General features: G+C 43.8%; 1 protein-coding gene across 1 annotated transcript in view; it reads right to left on the bottom strand.

Annotated features, from left to right (window-relative positions):
• LOC308311713 (receptor-type tyrosine-protein phosphatase-like N) overlaps positions 1-17577 on the bottom strand; it is a 42149-nt gene extending 24572 nt beyond the window's left edge. The window contains exons 1-2 of the mRNA XM_080758499.1: positions 17489-17577; positions 5053-5103 (exon numbers count right to left, since the gene is read on the bottom strand). Coding sequence (XP_080614625.1) covers positions 5053-5103; positions 17489-17570 — 133 coding nt within the window. The 5' untranslated portion in view covers positions 17571-17577. The remainder of the gene's footprint in view (positions 1-5052; positions 5104-17488) is intronic.
• Between the last annotated feature and the right edge of the window lie 1315 nt (positions 17578-18892).

Here is an 18892-nt window from a genome sequence, read left to right as displayed (position 1 = left end):
CTCAAGTCAATTCCAGACTTGTAACAGAGTATCATTTACATTGCGGTATTGATACCTTTTCTTAGGTAAAAAAATCACACACGTGTGAACTGAGTGGTGCAATTCCCCCCCCCCCCCCCCTCCCTCTCTCTCTCTCTCTCTCTCTCTCATTACACAGCACTACCCCTCCCTCTGTTTCTGCCGCCCCCTACTGGTATAAATCAGTAACATACTCAGGCTCATGTGCACAGGTACACACACACACACACAGGTAGGTACATGGACATTGCTGATTGTAGGAGTGGTTGCACCACTCAAAAAAAAAGAGTACTCAATTATCAACTCAGTTATTCTGAGATCGCCTTTATCGTATGATGAAACACCTCTATACCGATGGGACCTTATGGGTACATTTGGTTCCATTTGTACACTCTCATAGTTAAGGGGGTCCGTGCAAATGAAACATTTGAGAAGCATAGTAGTAGTTGGATTCCGACTGTGCCATAGTAGTGTCGTAGTAAATAAGTGTCATAGAAGAAAACCTGGAGACTTGACGTTCAGTAATTGGGTTTTATGATCAAAATAAGAACATTATAATGGTGCGTAAAAAGAGAAAGTGCAATTGCAAATTGCAACGGACAAGACCAAGACTTGCCTGCACGGACACATTCTGTCCGTGTACGGACATAGTGATGGGGTCATAATGACCCCGTCTACAGGGCGCGAGGGGTCAATGAATGGGCTTGATGAGCATGACAATGAGGTACTTATTGGGCAGAAACAGAATTAATGCTCTAATTTGTCATACGAACACTATAATAGCTCAGAACACGTCTCGACATGTTCATGTTTCTGGAAGGTGCTTCTAAACTTGCATTCTATTGATAGTTTGATCACTTCAAGTACCCTTTCATCCTAAAATAACTATAGTGGCCGAAGATAGCCAATCTACAGTATAGACCTGCTATTTTCCGAGTGGGCAGCATGCTTTCACAGAAGACACGCTTGGCTTCTACGGGAGCCAAAAAATGACTGAAATCAGTCGCGGCGACTGGGAACTTTAATCCATGCAAATGGCCTTCGGGAGTCACCAGATCTCAACACTTATGGGAGATCTCAGACCATTAAGACAGCGCAGCGTTCTCCGCCACAGTCATAAAAAGAAAATGAGTGAATACAGAGACTAGTACAATCGATGCCAAGGTGCACTGAGGTGGAAACCAACGGCATACGCCCATCAATAAAGGAAGACACACGTGGGCACGCACACGGGCACACACACACACACACACACACACACACACACACACACACACACACACACACACACACACACACACACACACACACACACACACACACACACACACACACACACACCACTGGTGTGTAGCTCTTGGTGAGTCATCACCTTGCTCTCTCCTCCCCCCCACTCTTTCTTACACATGAGGGAGACACACTCTCAGTCGTCAGGCAGTTGATGTCATTGTTGTCATAGAGACACAGAGGGTGAGCCGGGATTGGTCGAGCACCGCCGCTGACGGAGAGAGGCCTTGTTTACGTTTGCTCTGACACTCCCCCCCCCCCCACCCCCCCTCTCTCCAATCACTCTATATATCTCTTTAATGCTCTCCGTTGTTGCCACTTTGCGTTGCTCTTTTATCTCTTCTACCGTCCTCTATATTCCTCAACGTCCTCTCTCTCCTTTTCACCAGTCACTTTTGTCGTCTCTGCCTCTCTATAGCTCTCCTTCAATCTCTAAATTATCGTTTACTTACTCTCTCTCTCTCTCTCTCTCTGTCTCTCTTCAGCACGATTCATACTTGTGAGAATAAATTATACTGTCTGTGTCTATATCTCTGACGATATCTCAATCTCTCTCTCTCCGTTTCTCTCTCTTTCATTCGGTCTGATTCAGGAGTACAATGCCTACAATTTACATCCGTACAAACGTACAGATGTACATGCACACGCCCCCATAATGTGTATGGACGTAATCGAATGGCAAACATGTCCCTCATCATGCGCTTGACCACAAATGCACGCAATTTCCACTTCTCATTTGACCCTCCCACGCTTTCTATCCGGCAGAATGAACACGTGCGCGTGTGTGTGGAATATGCATGCTTACGTATATAGCGTGACGTTCAAGGTGCGTGCATGCGTGTGCACGCACACACACACACACACGCACGACATGCGCATCGTGATTGAACTCCTGGCATATCCATAACATCCCACAGGAAAGGCCTGTCCACGTCTGCAAACAGCACACGCTGTTTCCATGCAACGGTGGTGTCCTGAGCTTTGATACAATCACTCCCACACGACAACAAGAGAACATTTAGAAAATGTCACGATTGAAATGTTTTCCGAAAGTAGACGATTTAACAAGCTCACACAAGAGCCCCCCCTCTGGACAGAAAGAAAACACACCATAGCGTCAATAATGGACATGTTCTCACTGGGGTTGGCTGATTGGCATGAAGTACACCTGACCGCCATCACTCAAACACAAACACACACCAGCAGCACATCATGCATGTATATATGAACAGACATAAGCACGTACGCACGCCAGTAGTGGAAAAAGTACTCACATTTTGTACTTGAGTAAAAGTATCAATGCATGGAATATGGGCATTATAGGGGTTAACCTATTTTTTTTTTAAATGTTTTACCTTTTTTGTTTATGTTGTCCATATGATTGACTGTTCTCTTCTGTTCTGCTTTGCATTTAGTGTCGCACTTCGGTACAATGAGTTGTGTTTTAAATGTGCTACATGAATACATTTGATATGAAGAGTTGTACTCACTCACTCTTTTTTGCATGGTTTATTCAACACATCTCTCTGTCTTTCTCTTATTCGCTTTCGTATAGGATCTCTCCCCCCCCCCCCCCCCCTTTCCCTTTCTCTCTCTTACTGTCTCCATTCTCTGTCTCCATTCTCTTTCCCCTGCCTCATTTTGTCTCCCAGCTGTTTTTTTTCCTTCTTTTTGATGAGAAATGACTCGACAGCTATATAGGCTGTATACTGGGAGCCCACAGCGAACTGTACTGTACTGTTTGAGGCATGATGGGGTCGTTGTTTACCACTACTACCCGATAGCAATAGCGTTTCCTCCTGTCCCGGGGTGAGAGAACGTTAAGAGACAACAGCAGCCCCTTGATGAAACCTTCATGGAGACAAACACTGGGAGAGTTAATAGGGAGAGACACACGGTGGGCGGAAGTGATCTGATCCCAGATGGTGCAACTAAGTACAGACAACTGTGTACAATTTTCTCTTTGTTTGTTTTTAGTGAGTCGTTCCACGAAACCGCTAATAGGCCAGTCAATCTAAGATTTGACCCAAAATAAATTGCAAAAGTAATCGTTCATGGTTTTTTTTGTATGATCCTTAGGTTCATCCTTATAATCATATATTAAAAATAGAGTATTATATAAATTGTGGATCATGGTAAATTCAGGCGTTGAACGTTGGAGTACCATTAAAAACATATAAGGCAAAACAAATATTGTTTTTAAGAAGCATGTAATGTGTCAAACTGGGGGGTCATCATGATTCTGAATCCATTCCAAGCATTCGTTTTGCACGAAAAACACTCCTTTGGGCTAAAAACAGCCCAAAAACAGCCAAAGCCTCCAAATGTGATGAGGTCAGCACATTTGTGCAGCGTGCACACATTTAACTCACAGAAAAACATATTTTCCCATCTCAGGAATTAAATTAATATTTTTTTATATAATAATAACAGGATATATATATATATTTCGGTCATTTGAGAATGGAAGATCTACTGTATACGAGCTCACAAGAATGCGCCGCAATGCCATCTTCGACTGGCACAGGACCGACCCAGTCTTTTGATAAAAGTCAGAGACTCTGCAGAGAACACATTGGCTGTAGTGTACTGTATATCTGCCAGGATTGTTTGGCACATTAAAATGCCCAGTAGCAGTTTATATCCTCCGGTGAGATTTGGCCTTCAAAGCTTAAGTATAATGTGCACTGTGTACAGTGCAGAACATGCCAACGAATACTAGAGCAGTGGTTTTCAACAGTTTTTCCATGTGAAGGTCCAGTATTATTCATTCTGCATTTGAGCCACGGACCACCATTTGATGCCTTTCAGACCCAAAACGTAAGAATAATTTGTCGTCGTTTGGATAAGATTTTGTCCACAATTCTTATTCTATATGCTGTATTGATGTGGTGCCATAGGAGAGATAACAGGCAAAATGTTGATCAAAATAACAAATATTTTACATCCTCTAATCGTGGACTCATTTAGCTGGGGACCACCCGGAAACCCCTCAAGTACCACTGGTGGTCCCCAGACCACTGGTTGAGAACCACTGCTCTAGAGAATACCCTAGACTTGAACACTGCATCGACACCGGGATGTTTTATTTAACCACTTCTTAAACCCTCTATACTTAGTAAACTAATATCAGCTAATTAGTCTAAATTCCCCCGTGAATAGGGATGCTAGGGTTCAAGCGGTTAGCTTTGAATTGTGTACTAAAAATGTACCCGTAATTAATTATCACCCCCGGGATGTTGCCGTGTAAGCCGAGGATGACACCCATTGATGACGCCTGAGGGCACAGTGATACAAGCACACACACACACACACACACACACACACACACACAAATAAACACGATGGCCTGTACAGTACATCTCAGATTTACATCCTAGTCTGAAGACGTTATGCAAGCTAGCAGTTATTCAGTACGAGCTTGAGCAGTCGGGACTCCCACACAACATCAGGTATGGGAACTAGCAGCCATAATGACCAAACAACCGCAACAGAAGAAAATAACGGCCCGCAAAAATAAAAAAATAAAAATGTATGGCTGCCTGCCCAGCAATTGTCAGGGAAGAGCAGTCGGAAGCGGTAAGGGAGGAAATTGAGAAAGATGGAAAATAGCAAACGGAGCGGAAGAGAACTATGTGCAGTGACAAATCATCTGTGACAAATCATCTGAAATAAACAATAGCTGATGTACATTTTGTGCAGTCAGATGGAGATAATGTATACTGCCAACGCAATTAACATACTGACCGTCAGAGCAGAGCTGGTCCCTGCCACAGAGTTTCTTCTCAAACAGGCAGCCTGCAAACACAAAGATAAGCTATATCAGAATCCATACAGAGATACAGACATGAAACCTTTTTTTTTTCCCCTCAACACTTTCAACCTAAGTATTCGTCTAAATGACAATATCACTCACCACTTTTGGTTGGCCAATTTAAACACGTTTAAGCATGTTTAAAAGTGTAATTATTACTATGTGGTTGTCGATAGGCAAACAGACTATTTATTACCTTGGTCTTTTTGAGGCGCGGCTAGCCCCCTCCAATATACAGGTTTAATGTTTGTCTTTAGTTCAATGTAGGGAAAATTTATGTCATAACGATGCTCATTACGTCTCTTTGTTAATGGCGTTTAATGTTCACCATTACATCACCTAATCAACATGAGTTAGACTTTAATATATTAGCGACCCTCACTTCACACGGGTGTGATTTTTTCCTCTCTCCTCTGATTAGACAAAGATTACACATAGGCCTATGACATATGATTGGACATCACAATATGTAATATAGATAGGCAGTGTGGTGCCTCTGAGTCTGGACTCAGAGGCACCTGCCTATAATTCCACAGGATACCCTTTTTTTCCCTCATCTGATTGGATATTTCCCAGGATTGCATCTTTCTAACTTTCATAGACAATTGGCATCGCGATGCGTCATGAGGTTGTAGATCGGATATTTCAGCCAGATTGGGGGGGGGGAACTTTGACTAATATACATTATATTTTTTAGATGATGAAGCCTTGATATTAATGAAGCTTGCGCTGATGTTTCCTGCTCAATCCTCTATTACCAGTGCCACATGCTTTGTACAGAGAACAAAATCACATGTGAAGCTGGTGAATTAGAGCTGCTTCTTTTTTATTTCTTTTTTTAATATATTTTTTATCCCACGATTTTGTAACCCATTTTTCACCCCTGTGTCAATCATCTAATGTGATCCTGGGCTCTACACACCCTCCACCAACCTAGTCTCCATATATGGGGGACAAGGGGAGAGCAACGGACTTGAACTCATGCTTCCTTCATGCCTGAGTGTCCAAGTTGCTCCTTTACACCTGACAGGGGGAGTTTCCCTGGTTGGACGTAGCGCGTGGAAGGAACACGTTATTCCAACCAGTTCCTTTCCCCTCCATCAGGCGCCCCGGCTGGCCAGGGGGAGGCAGTTTAGTGACCAGGATTACTGCATGTTTTTTGTGAGGGTATACCTACCCTAGGGGACACGGGGAGAACATGAAAACTCCACACAGAAAGGCCCTTTCGCCAACCCCGCCTTCGGGTATGGGCACTGATGACGCGGAGGAGGAAACACGCCGCCAGCACCCACAGCGTCCCGAGTGGGAATAGAACCCGGGAACTTCTAGCTGTGAGGCGACAGCACTACCAACTGTTCCACCGTGCCCCGGTAGAGCCGCTTCTTAACCTGGGTTACTTTCATTATGCAGAAGAAAGTAACCCAGAAATAATCATCAGTTGCTGGACCCCCTTTGCTCTGCTCATCTCTGCCGTCACTCTGTTCTTGTCCTGAAACGAGGCCCAACGAGGCCCAATGAGTCAGAATCTGGTTGTCATCACTTCCGGGACAAGGCATTATGCTCAATGTCGGCTGTAACTCTGTGTGTGAAGGTTTGATGTCTTTCCCATGCAGGTCAGTGCCCTTTGTTTCATGATCCCAGCTCATACAGCCCCGCTTGTTCATGGCTACAGCCTTGACATGCCAGATTTCCTCCTGTCCTTTGGATTATATAGCCTTGTTCCAGCTCGTTCTGGTAGACCAAGCCTGCCTGCCCTGGGCGACTGTCCCCACAATGTCAGCACACTGCCAGAGTCAGACAATCCTCCGCCTCCCTCGAGTGCTCTGCTTGGCTGACCCCACTTTGCAATACATGGTGTAGCCTTCTCTTGCGTCTTTGCTGTCTTTCAGCATCATGTGGTTTTGGCCTGGTTTTTGTTTGACCACCCACCATGATTCATCTCTTCAGTTAATTAAACACTAATTATGCTAATGACGTGTATACAATCAAAACCACGGGGTGCCTTGGAAGTGTTTGAAGTGTATAGGCGCCTTTGGCCTCTTAAACCCCAAGGGGGTCCAAATATCGGAGTTGGAACCTGAGACCTTGACCAGCCTCATTTACCCGCTGAGAGCTGTTCATGAGGTGGACAGCCGCTGCCCCCCCCCGACGGCGGGGTAATTTTTATTGATATTAAAATAATTTCCCTTCTTCAGCGATCCTAGACCGGTTTCGCGCACGTCGTTTACGGGCCGACAAAAGATGCGCATAACTCTAAAACGCTCGACATGGTTTTGATCATAACGTCGATGTGTTTTAAAACGGGTGTTTCCAAAGATTTCCATGGCAAGGACCCCACATAGCCATAGTCTGTGACTGTGGAAAATAGGCTTAAAAGAATAGCTGGTCTAACAGGTCACATGTGTTGCACACATTGTGAGCTTGTAGCTTTTCACTATTTTTTGATTCTTTGTATTATTTTCATCTCTATCCATCACTAAACAGAAAAACAACAGTTTGTTCTTTCTTCTGGTATAGTTGGCATTGATGTGCCAATGTTCCCATGGGGAAATGGTTTGTTACACTGACAGATGTGTTGATGATTGGTTTTCCTGTTCTTATTTTTTTTTATTAGTGCTCAGCTTTTATTAAGGGTTTAGCTGATAGTTTACACTGAAGTGGAGTACCAGGAAAAAAGTAATAATATTACTGAAAGTAATATATTACTTTAGTTACTTGACACTGTCTGTGATCCTATGAAGTGATGTCTGTGATCTCTATGACGTCAGTCCTCTATGACGTCATAGAGGCCATGGCCTTGGAATAGATGGTGAGGTTACCTCTGACCAAAATATTAGCATGGTTTCAGCCCATTCGGGGAAAAAAATAAATAGCTACTGATTTATTTATTTTTAAAGCGAAAATAGCTTGATGTTTCCTTCTCAATCATCTCCTGCCAGGATACTGTAAGCTCCATTAGAAATACCCGAGTTTTAACAGAGGACAAGATCTTGTGTGGGTTAATGTCTGGGAACTAGAGCTGGTTCTTAACCACTAAACACAAATCCACTCTTTTTCTAAATTATTTTGAACATTTTTCCGATTTTTTTTCGGACAATTTCTTCTGCATAATGACATCCCCAAATGAAGGGATGTCAAGGTTAACCTTGACATCCCTTATTTTGGGGATGTGGTTAAGGTCCCAGTTTCTGGACCACCTTTGCTCCTCATGTCATGATGTCTCTTCTCTTGTCCTGACAATAGATTAAAACGAGGCATCAAGAGACCTCCTTTCTTTCCTGCTCCACCACCATCTACCAAATGAGGCCGAATCTGGTTGTCACCACTACCAGGACAGGGCATGTTCGATGTCATCTGTACCTCCGTGCGTGAAGGTTTGATGTCTTTCCCAGATCGGTGCCCTCTGTTGGCATGATCCCAGCTCATACTATAGCCCTTGTTCAAGGCTACAGCATTGACATGCCAGATTTCCTCCGGAACGACTTCCAGCTCGACCCAAGCCTGCCTGCCCTGGGCGACTGTCCCCACAATGTCAGCGTGATAATTCAGACCATTCTCCGCCTCCCTCAGTTGCTCTGCTTGGCTGACCACTTTGCAATACATGGTGTGTAGCCCATACTCTTTGCCGTCTTGCAGCATCATGGCCTGGGTTTTGTTGGACCCACTGGCCATGATTAATCTCTTCAGTTGAAACGGGTGTTTCCAAAGATTTCCATGGCAAGGACCCCACATAGCTTATTGGTCTTTGGCTGTGGACACCCCCCGCCCCCCCCATTGCAAAATAGCTTTAAAAAAAAAATCAAATCTTACCAGGTCACATGCGATGCACACATTGTGAGCTTGTAGATCTGTTATTTTCATTATTTTCGATTATTTGCATATAATCATCTCTATCCATCACAGAACAGAACCTTCCTTCTGGTATAGTCTGCATTGATGTTCCCGTGGGGAGGTTTTGTTGTTACACTGACAGATCTGTGGATGATTGTTTTTTTGTGTTCTTATTGTATTAGTGCTCAGCTTTTACGAAGGTTTTACTCTGAGGTAGAGTACCGGCTGACAGCCTTGTTGGCCTCAGACTGGGCGTCCTTGGCCATACCGTCGGGGAGGATGAGGCGGGCGGCGGACTGAATCTCCCTGGCTGAGATGGTGGAGCGCTTGTTGCGGTTGGCCAGTCGAGAGGCTTCGAGGGCCAAGAGCTCAAAGTTGTCGTTGACATAGGAGTTCACAATCGCCATGGCCTTGGTGGAGATGGTGAAAGGGTTACCCTCCATGTTCGCCAGGACCTTGTGCACGTAGTGGCTATAGTTCTGCTTCCTCGACGCCCTTCTGTGCCTGGTCTTAGTTCCGGCTTTCATGGTCATCTTTGAGCCCCTCTTGCTTGTTGACTTGGCAGTAATGGTCATGATTTTTCCTGGTTAATTCTTCACAGTAAAGTTCTCTGTTCCTATATCCAGATGTTGCTAGAGTCGATCGGAGTTGTCGCTAATGTTCATTCGACGATTCATTATATAGGGCAATTACATGACATGGTTATGATGACGACATTGAGTGATGACTTCATTACGTAGATTATAACAAACAAGGAATGTAACGCTAATTATAATGAGGTCCAATAACGGCGTTGCTTCAAGTGGATCTCAGACTATAGACAAATCTACACAGGCTGCCCTGGGTGCAATCATAGCGGTCACGTACAGTAAAGCACACAGCTTGAAACCACAACATTATTGCGCACAGGGGGCCGCTCCGTGGATTTGTACAGTATGTGATTCATGATCGCTTGGCTCTGAAAAACACTAGCACATTATTAGTTTCAAACTTTTACAGCAGAGGTGGACGCAAACCTACATCTCCAGATCTTTTAAATAATATATATGAAAATTAAAAGAAAAAGAGAACATTTACTTAGTTGCGACCCATAAAAATGGGTTGTTTTGGAAACACTGGGTTAGCAGAATATGTGGGCGGTTAAGATTCACCCGTCGCTTCCGCGTCCTGTTATGGTTAGGGTTAGTAATATCCGATTATTGGGACGTCGGACTAAAGCCCTAACCACACCAAAGGGTCACGATGCAACTCCTTGGATCCAAACGGTTGCAAGGAGTTAGCGCTAAAACCGTCTCGACCCTTTGGTGTGGTTTGGGCCGTTAAATTTGATGCGTTGCTACGGTAGGGTCAATGTGGGTCAACGTGCAACAAGACATATCACACCGCAGGGACAACGCTTAAACCTTAGCCGCTACGCACCCAATCTGCGTTTATCCTAAACTGACTAGCAGACAGTCAGATGTCTCAGGAGCTGTAGAATGTAGTGTGTGTGTGTGTGTGTGTGTGTGTGTGTGTGTGTGTGTGTGTGTGTGTGTGTGCATGTGTACCAGTATGTGCTTTGCGTACAGTGTTAATGTTGCCGAATAAAACTGTGACGTTTGTCGACGACCTTTTTTTCACTTGTGAAAACCAAATAAAAACTAACCTATGATGATTAAAACTCAAGTAAATATGACAGCGTCTGCTGAGCTGGCTGTCGCATGCTAATACTGTATGTCCCCGTAACAACATTGCCATGTAATGTTAGTTCCTACCTAGTTCTTACTAACATGACATGCAACTGCAAGGGGACCTGAGATATACTATAGCCTGCTTGTTACTGGTATAAGAAATACCAGTTTATTTTCAGATTTATTATAGAAACATTTTAAAATAAACTATTTTCTTATAAAGAACCAGCTTTTGTGGAAAGCCCTAACCCTGGCGACGCAAGGTTACGTTTTCCCTGACAAAAACTAAATAAAACTATCCTATGATGACTAAACCAGTGACAATTTCGTCAACAAATTAAACCTAGTCTAAAATCTTAAGGAGGGACTACTGGAAAAGAGATCCAGTAGAACTAGGAGTCGGACCAGTTTGGTTTCGGACTGTGATGCGCTCTGGAAATAGCAGATCTACAAACGCATTGCAGCAACCATTTTAGTCTTGGCATGCAGCCAAGAGTAATTATTACACCGCCATCAAGGCCTGACAAAATACAAAATACCGTAGTCATGATATTTACTCGACTAAAACTAGACTAAAACAAAAACATTTCAGGTGACAAGAATATGACAAAAATATTCAAAAGCTCATGACTAAAACGAATTAAAAGTATTTGCTGTCAGAATCAACACTGCCATCATTACTAACATGCTGTGCAGGTGCGTGCACTTGCGTTAAGTATACAGATGACCTTTCGCAAGGCTGCAGGTTGTAAACAACAGCAGATGTCATGTGGAAACGAGCCACACGTACGTACGCTCCCTTGTGTTTGCGAGTGTGTGTGTGTGTGTGTGTGTTTGCGTTGACTTTTCATTAAGGCCTTATGAACTCCCATGTCATATCTCTTACAGTATGTATCCAGGTTGTCTGTGAGCTGTGTGGTGGAAGAACAAAAACAAGGAATGGAACAGACGCTGTTCCAAGCAGTGTTCATACCAAGCAGGCAGACTGAATAGATGTGGACTCGATGTGTGTGTCTGTGTGTGTGTGTGTGTGTGTGTGTGTGTGTGTGTGTGCACTGTGCAGGCAGGCGCCCTGACTGACCCTGACACCTGTCACAGTGTAGCAGCAGCCAACCGGCCGCTTATCGTACCGTGGAAAACGGCCATTAAACTGAGAGCGCTGATGTACCATGACAGAGAGAGAGGAAACATAGACCGGCTATGACCGCACCCGGCCGTCGCTCCCTCCAGTGTATAGATCAGTGGTTCTCAAACTTTTGCCCCCGCAAATTGCCACTTATTATACTTGAGTAAAAGTATAAAAGGTATTGGTATAAAAATGTACTTTCACAAGTTTTTAACAATGCAGTGATGGGACGCATTGTTAAAAACTTGTGAAAGCTTTTAGATAGGATATTTTCAAAGGGCCACTGACCAGCCTGAATGGGGGGGGCCTACCGACGTCCTGAGTGGTTCTCAACCTTTTCTGGATCAGTTACTAATGAATATGATTACTAATTGATAGAGAAATCCATGACTCCTGCCACCACCCACAGATGGTCTCTCTCCTGTCCATCATTACCACTACCACCCACCGGCTCACTACAAACAGGAAAGATCCTTCCACCACCCAAGAAGTCACTACAGATGGTCTCAGTCACAATTTAGGCATTTAGCAGATGCTCTTAATCCAGAGAAATGTACAGTAAGCAAGGCCGATACATCAATTTACTGTGATGGACAAGTTTTCTCCATCACAGTATTTACAATAATACAAAAAAAAAACACTATTACTAGCACATCTGCAGTGGTTGGAGGTGTTCTCCCGAGTCTTGTAGGACATCCACTCATTGACTCAATACTGCCTGGAGCTCATAAGCACAATTATCTCCTCTGGCCAAGCAGGGATTGCCACTTGTATGAGTGGTAAAACATTTTGCTCCAAAGCAAAACATTTTGCTCCAATCCCAGCTAACAGCCGGGTAAAACATATACAGTACAGCTCGAAAGATAAACGACTCGCAACACTGTGGCCCCTTTTCCAACCAAAAGAACTGTGGTTCTAGAACTGGTTCCGTTTTTTTAAGGGTGGTTTATATTGCATCTGCGTCTCCCAGCCTGAATAGTGACACGGCCACTTTGGTCCCCCACTTCAGGGCAAGAAGAAGTATTTTTCCCAAATTTTAGGGACCTGAACCAATTCCTTTGTTTCAAAATTAGGCTGGACAAAAGGACAGTTGTAGGTTATTTTTTGTGAGCTTGTGGATCTGCTATTTAAAAAAAAGATCAGATTTTTTTTGTATTAATAAAATAAATCAATCTCAACACAAATCTTGTACAGGGGGTCCCCTCCCTGGCACAGCATAAATTTCAGATAATTAATGTATTTATATAGGACATTTCTAGACAGTCACAAAGTGCTTTACAGCATTGAGCAAAATAAAACAACAAAAGGTCAATCCATGCAGGCATAAAAATACAAAAAAAATGAAATTTGATTTAGAAAGATTTTGAGAACCACTGCTCTAACGCCAGGGCTCCACTGGGCGCGTCTGCGTCGCGTTGCGTCTCCGACGCGTGCGTCAAAAAACGAACCGGTTCAATTTTAATGGTGACGGAGACGCGACGCAACGCGGGGCGTCGCGGGCAGTGGAGCCACCCTTCATTGAATAAAAAGGGAACATTCTGTGACGGTGACGCTGACGCTGACGCGACGCAGACGCGCCCAGTGGAGCCCTGGCGCCAGGCAGTGTTTAAACACCAGTGTCCCTTGGTTCCAGGCGGTCCCCAGCTAAATTATGGAGAGTTGGTAACCAAATTATAGATATTTAAATCTTAAGAGTAGAACGTTTGCCTATTATTTGAGAGGCTAAATCTCGTCAAATGGTGGTCCGTGGCCCTAAAAAACGGCTAATAAATAACGGACCTCGATACGAAAAAGGTTGAAAACCACTGCTACTGTATAGAGGGTATGCGCCTGCTTAAAGTGAATGGCACATTGAGTGGCAAATCGAGTGGCAAAGCAACATGCAAAGTGAGTTTAACATGGTTTAATGCAATCAGATATGACTTTTCTGTGTGGATGTATGGGCTGTCAAAGCCAGAAAGTAGTTTTTTGCCACTCAGTAGGCGTTCCTGCATAACTTCCTATCTTAAAAATTTTTATCCCACGATTTTGTAACCCAGTTTTCTTTTCACCCAGTGCCAATTATCTAATGTAATCCTAGGCGCTACACTTCCTCTGCCAACCTGGGGGGGCAGCGGACTGACCTCATGCCTCCTTCTATGCATGAGGAGTCCAAGCTGCTTCTTTTCGCCTGACAGAGGACGTAGCGCGTGGAAGGGACACGTTATTCCGACCAGTTCCTTTCCCCTAGCTTCCTGATGATGATGTCACGCGCATACCCTCTATAGGGGAAGAATTTGATCCCCATGTCTCGTCAAAGTCCGTTTGTTTTTTCTCCCACGGATGAAAGGGTTCATGCCCGTCTCCTCAATCAGCATCCTCCTTCAATCACCTGCTCCACCACGGAGCTTCACTGTGCAATTATGAACAATTATTGGAGGTAATGGTGTGTCTTCAGAGTTTTCAGGGAGTAATTGTGTGCGTGACAGACGGACCAGACGCCGATTAATGAAATGCCAATGCAGCACTGCTGCAGAGTTCATTTAACCCATTCTGACCTGAGATCAGATTCATACGAGGTTTTCAATGGACACACACTGGTCTGATTAACCCATTCTGACCTGAGATCAGATTCTAAAAAATGTCAGTCGTTCTTCGATTTTTCAAAAATAGCAGACCTACAAACTCATAGCGCGCCACTCGGTGGCGCGCTATGAGCTTGTAGATCTGCTATTTTTCAATAGCTAAAGCATAACATGATTGCTAACACCAAAATGGGTTCCCGTTCAGAATGGGTTAAGCCGACAAGAGACAGTTCACAGAGGAATCTCTGTTGGGCGTCGCTTTAACCGCCTGGCTCTCAACGGGGGGGGGGGGGGGGGGGTCCCCATTTAGACATTTAATCATTAGGAACCAAATGGAATCTTACAAGTCTGTATCTCGAGACGAGTGACAAAACTTCACCAAATAGACCCTTGCAGGTCCTTGTTTTTAATTTGTACTCTCAGAGTTACAGACCTGTAAGAGTCCATTTGGGCCCCTATAGCATGAGAAACAGTGCTCTATTTTTAAAAAAAGTAAAGTATATATAATAATAATTTATCTCATATAAAGAGATTAGGATGCGAGCCAATGTTGCCTCTTCGTCAGAACAAGAAAATTCATTTCGTTGGCCTGATTGTCTGGACTGCAGCAGCAGACAAAATAGAACTTAGATTCAATCCAAGCTACAAAACTCACTTAACTAATCTCATAGTTATGGGAACAGAAATATCACGTGACCTTTGATTTACGTCTGGAAGTATGTTACGACACACACACACACACACACACACACACACACACACACGTTTTCTACAGTGCAAAGGGTTTCCTGTCTTTTGTCAGTCTTCCTCCACCACTGCCTATCACTCTCCGCCAAAATAGGCGATCTAAAAGATCACGACCACAACAAAGGCTATCAGCTATTTTTTACAATACATCTGTGGAGAGAGTCAAACAGAATGCCTCAACTCCTATAAATGCTTGAACTATTACCAATACTATGCTTCAAAAATGATTATTTTTTTGGGGGGGGGGGGGTCGACACACTTTAGTAAAACAATCCTACAGAAAGTGCCCTAGTCTGATCATTCTGTGCCATCAATCAATGCATTAATTGGCCTCCAGACTAGTAAAGCCAGCCCTGAGCGGAGCCAGAATATTGCTGTAGAAAATGCAGTGAGTGAATGCATACTGAAAGACTGGCAGGCCCACTGAGTGAAAAAGGTTTGAATAATATTACTGTGTCTGTGTATCTATCTCTCTCACACGCACGCAGTCTGTTTCTTTTGCCCCCTCCACTCCCTACAATTTCATATGAGAATGACGCTGGTATGCTATGACCCATCTCTGACTTTTAACATCGTTTGACGTGCGAATTACGCTCGTCAAGAGGGAGTGAGTCACAGAGTCAGACGAAACAAGGCCAGCACTGGAGTGTGTGCGTGTGTGTGTGTACACTCTCTACAGAACAGTGTATAGAGAGACTAAGCTTACCTTACAGCCCACGCTCTGAAACATCAGAAAACTGTTCAATTACGAGGAATTTGATGTGGTAGTAGGTGACGTGTCGCCGTCTGCAGCAGTGTGCACACAAATAGCCATATCACTGACTGCATGCACTCACACATTGGGATAATTAAAACAATAAGCCTCGTAAATCTCCTTTTCAACTCATTTCAGTTCTATAGGGCGTCGCGTCGGCTATAGCTTAGCTATACACGTGTGTGCACAAAGCAATTCCATTATGCCAACGCAAAAGCACCATTCTTTCAACTAGTGGTTGTATGGCGCTGGCCATGGTCCTGAACCGCAGCAGCGCAATGAATAGGCTTAATTAACCATCATGCATTCGAGATTAGGCCTATAATGATATAATGCAAAATGTTAATTGCCTTGAATCGATGTTGCCGTTTTGTTCGAGTGAAATAAGCAACCAGGTGTATGGAAAGAAGCCCCCAAAAGCGACCACGATAATATATATATAGACCTTGGAGCTGGTAGATCTGCTATTTTCAAATAGAATAATGATAGAAAATAAAATCTCAGATGGGGGTTCCACCAAGGACCTTGACACATGGGGACACACTGGTTTAAACAACATTAGAAAGAAAGAAGCAAGCCCAAAATAAGCAAATGCACTTCAGAAACAAGACCAAAAGACATCCAACCCGCAACTAATGCCAATATGTACAAGCAACTTTACAGGAAAACAACCCCAAATTCTGAGGGGGGCGCTCTGTGGCTATACAGTCCACAATAAAGCACTTAATGACTCACCAAATCTGTCATGTGCACAGAGACAAACTCTACCCTGGAGCCTGTTTGCTTAGTTAGCTCCAGATATTAAACGTGTAAATGTAGCCTTACACGTAATTTCTATGGAAAAACATAGTGCCCCGATTCCCCCATTGAAGAAGAGTGAATACGCCAATGGCAAAGATAAAGGATAATTGGGTGCACGTGTGAGTGAACACCCACCCCCCCCCCCCCCCCCCGCTGTGGTAAAGTGGAATAACAAGGATTGCTCACCGCTGCGACAAAGTCACAGCGTGTGATTGTAAGCTGCCGATGTTTTTCCTATCACACCATACATCAATACATGCTCTAGCTCTAACATGGACATAAAATGTATTTTTAAGCATTTATCCAGAGCGTATGAAAACCAGCGTATGTGGGGGCATAGTCTTATATTGCGATGAACCATAATAATAAAACTATGTATCACAACAACATCCCGTCTTTATATAGTGAGATATGGGTGCTGAAGTGTTATGATTCATGCGCCGAGAATTCAGCAACATTATGTCGGTGAAACCATATTTTAGTCCCACGTGAAGCAATTTTTCACTTTGTGTAAACAGAAAAACAGTTAATCTCCAAATCGTATAGAGATTGCACTAATTCAATGTGTGTAGGCTACTATAGTAGCCTCCCGTCCAAAAGCAACAAACCAGTAGGCCTATTAATGCAAGTAAAGAGAAACAGAAATAAGTCTTCCGTTTTAGACTTCTCACTTAGCATCACACTCAACTCATTTTGTCATTTATAGGCTACAAAGTACAAACTCAACAAACTATTAACTAACTACGAAACCTTGCCAAATGGTGAGATTTTACGCAGCGCCTTAATGCTTGGGGAGTGGGGACACTATAGTTCATTAGCTGCAGCTAAGTCTGGACTTTATAACTGCGTCTCCATTGATGTCCTTGTACTACTTACCGTGTCGGGCAGACATCATCCCCAGCTGCGCCGACAACACTGTCATCCAGAGAAACACTCCCCTGAGCCGCGGAGACTTCATGGCGATATCCACGCGAAAACGAAAACGGAGCTGTGATACCTCCTCCGTTTATTTATCTATCTCTCTCTCTTTACAAGCCGCAAGCCATCTCTGTACGCACGATGGAGTACAGGGTAGACTCTGCTGCTGACGGAGCTACACGCCTACGATGGGAATCTCTCCCGTCTGACCGATCGAGGAGGAGGAAAGTGCACCGGCTGTGTGTGAGCGTGCGTAAGGGGCGGCGGTGGGGAGTGAGTGGAGGAGGGGGAGAGAGATAAGACATGGAGAAAATGACTGAGAGAGACATACAGAGAGAGGAGAGGGATAGGCGGAGAGAGCGAGAGAGTACTCACATTTTTTTACTCGAGTAAAAGTATCAATAGTGCAATATAGAAATACTGTTACAGGCTAGTAAAAGTCCAGAATTCTAAATGTACTTGAGTAAAAGTACAACAATGTACTTACTCAAGTCATTAGGGTTGTCCCGATAGGCCTACACTTTTTTTTGTCCCCAATCGCTGCAGATACCACAATTTCTGTATTATAGCCGAAACAGATACCAGAGAATAATATTTATAAAGAAAATAAAAATCGTATTTTGAAGTTTTGAAGTTTTTGAAGTCCACCGGCCGGAGTCAAGGGTCGACATTCGTCTAACTTGACACATGCTATGCTAATCTTTGACCGCTCACGGCGCTCAGCTGCGTTGCATTCTTCACACGTTAGGCTATTATAGGGAACCGTGCAGAACTTGCGACAAAAGCTATCTAGCTATATATACATATATATATATCTCGTGTTGTGTTTATAGCAGACTCCTCACTCAAACGTACACTTGCAGTTTGGGCAACTAAAAAGCAAACTCCACATGCCCCAACATTTTATTTACCTGCCGTGTCAACCCCCTTACCCCTGTGTCGGATCGGTGGTTAGAGTGGCATATTTGCCGATACATACAGATGACCCGATATGACCAAATAAGGGCATATCGGGCAGTGGTCCGATACCGATACAGTATCAGGAAACACCCATGCAGAATGTCCCATTTAAAGTTTAAAAAAATAATCTTTTGAAGAGCAGATCTAGATCGGCTATTTTCAAATTTGATTATTATTTCAAATGAATGTATATAGTGGAGCAAAAGCACACTATTTTCCTCTGAGATGTAGAGGAGTAGAAGTAAAACCATTGGAAATTTGAAATACTAAAGTAGAAATACCTCAAAATTGTACTTAAGTAAATAGTTACTCCACCACTGTGCATAAGGGGCGGTGGCGTGGAGGAGGGGGAGGAGAGAGGGATACAGAGAGAGATACGATAGATAAAGACAGGGCTACAGG

This window comes from Protomyctophum bolini, assembly GCF_963924005.1.
Source record: "Protomyctophum bolini genome assembly, chromosome: 24".
NCBI classification, from domain to species: Eukaryota; Metazoa; Chordata; class Actinopteri; order Myctophiformes; family Myctophidae; genus Protomyctophum; species Protomyctophum bolini.
This window is presented reverse-complemented; position numbering and strand designations above follow the sequence as displayed.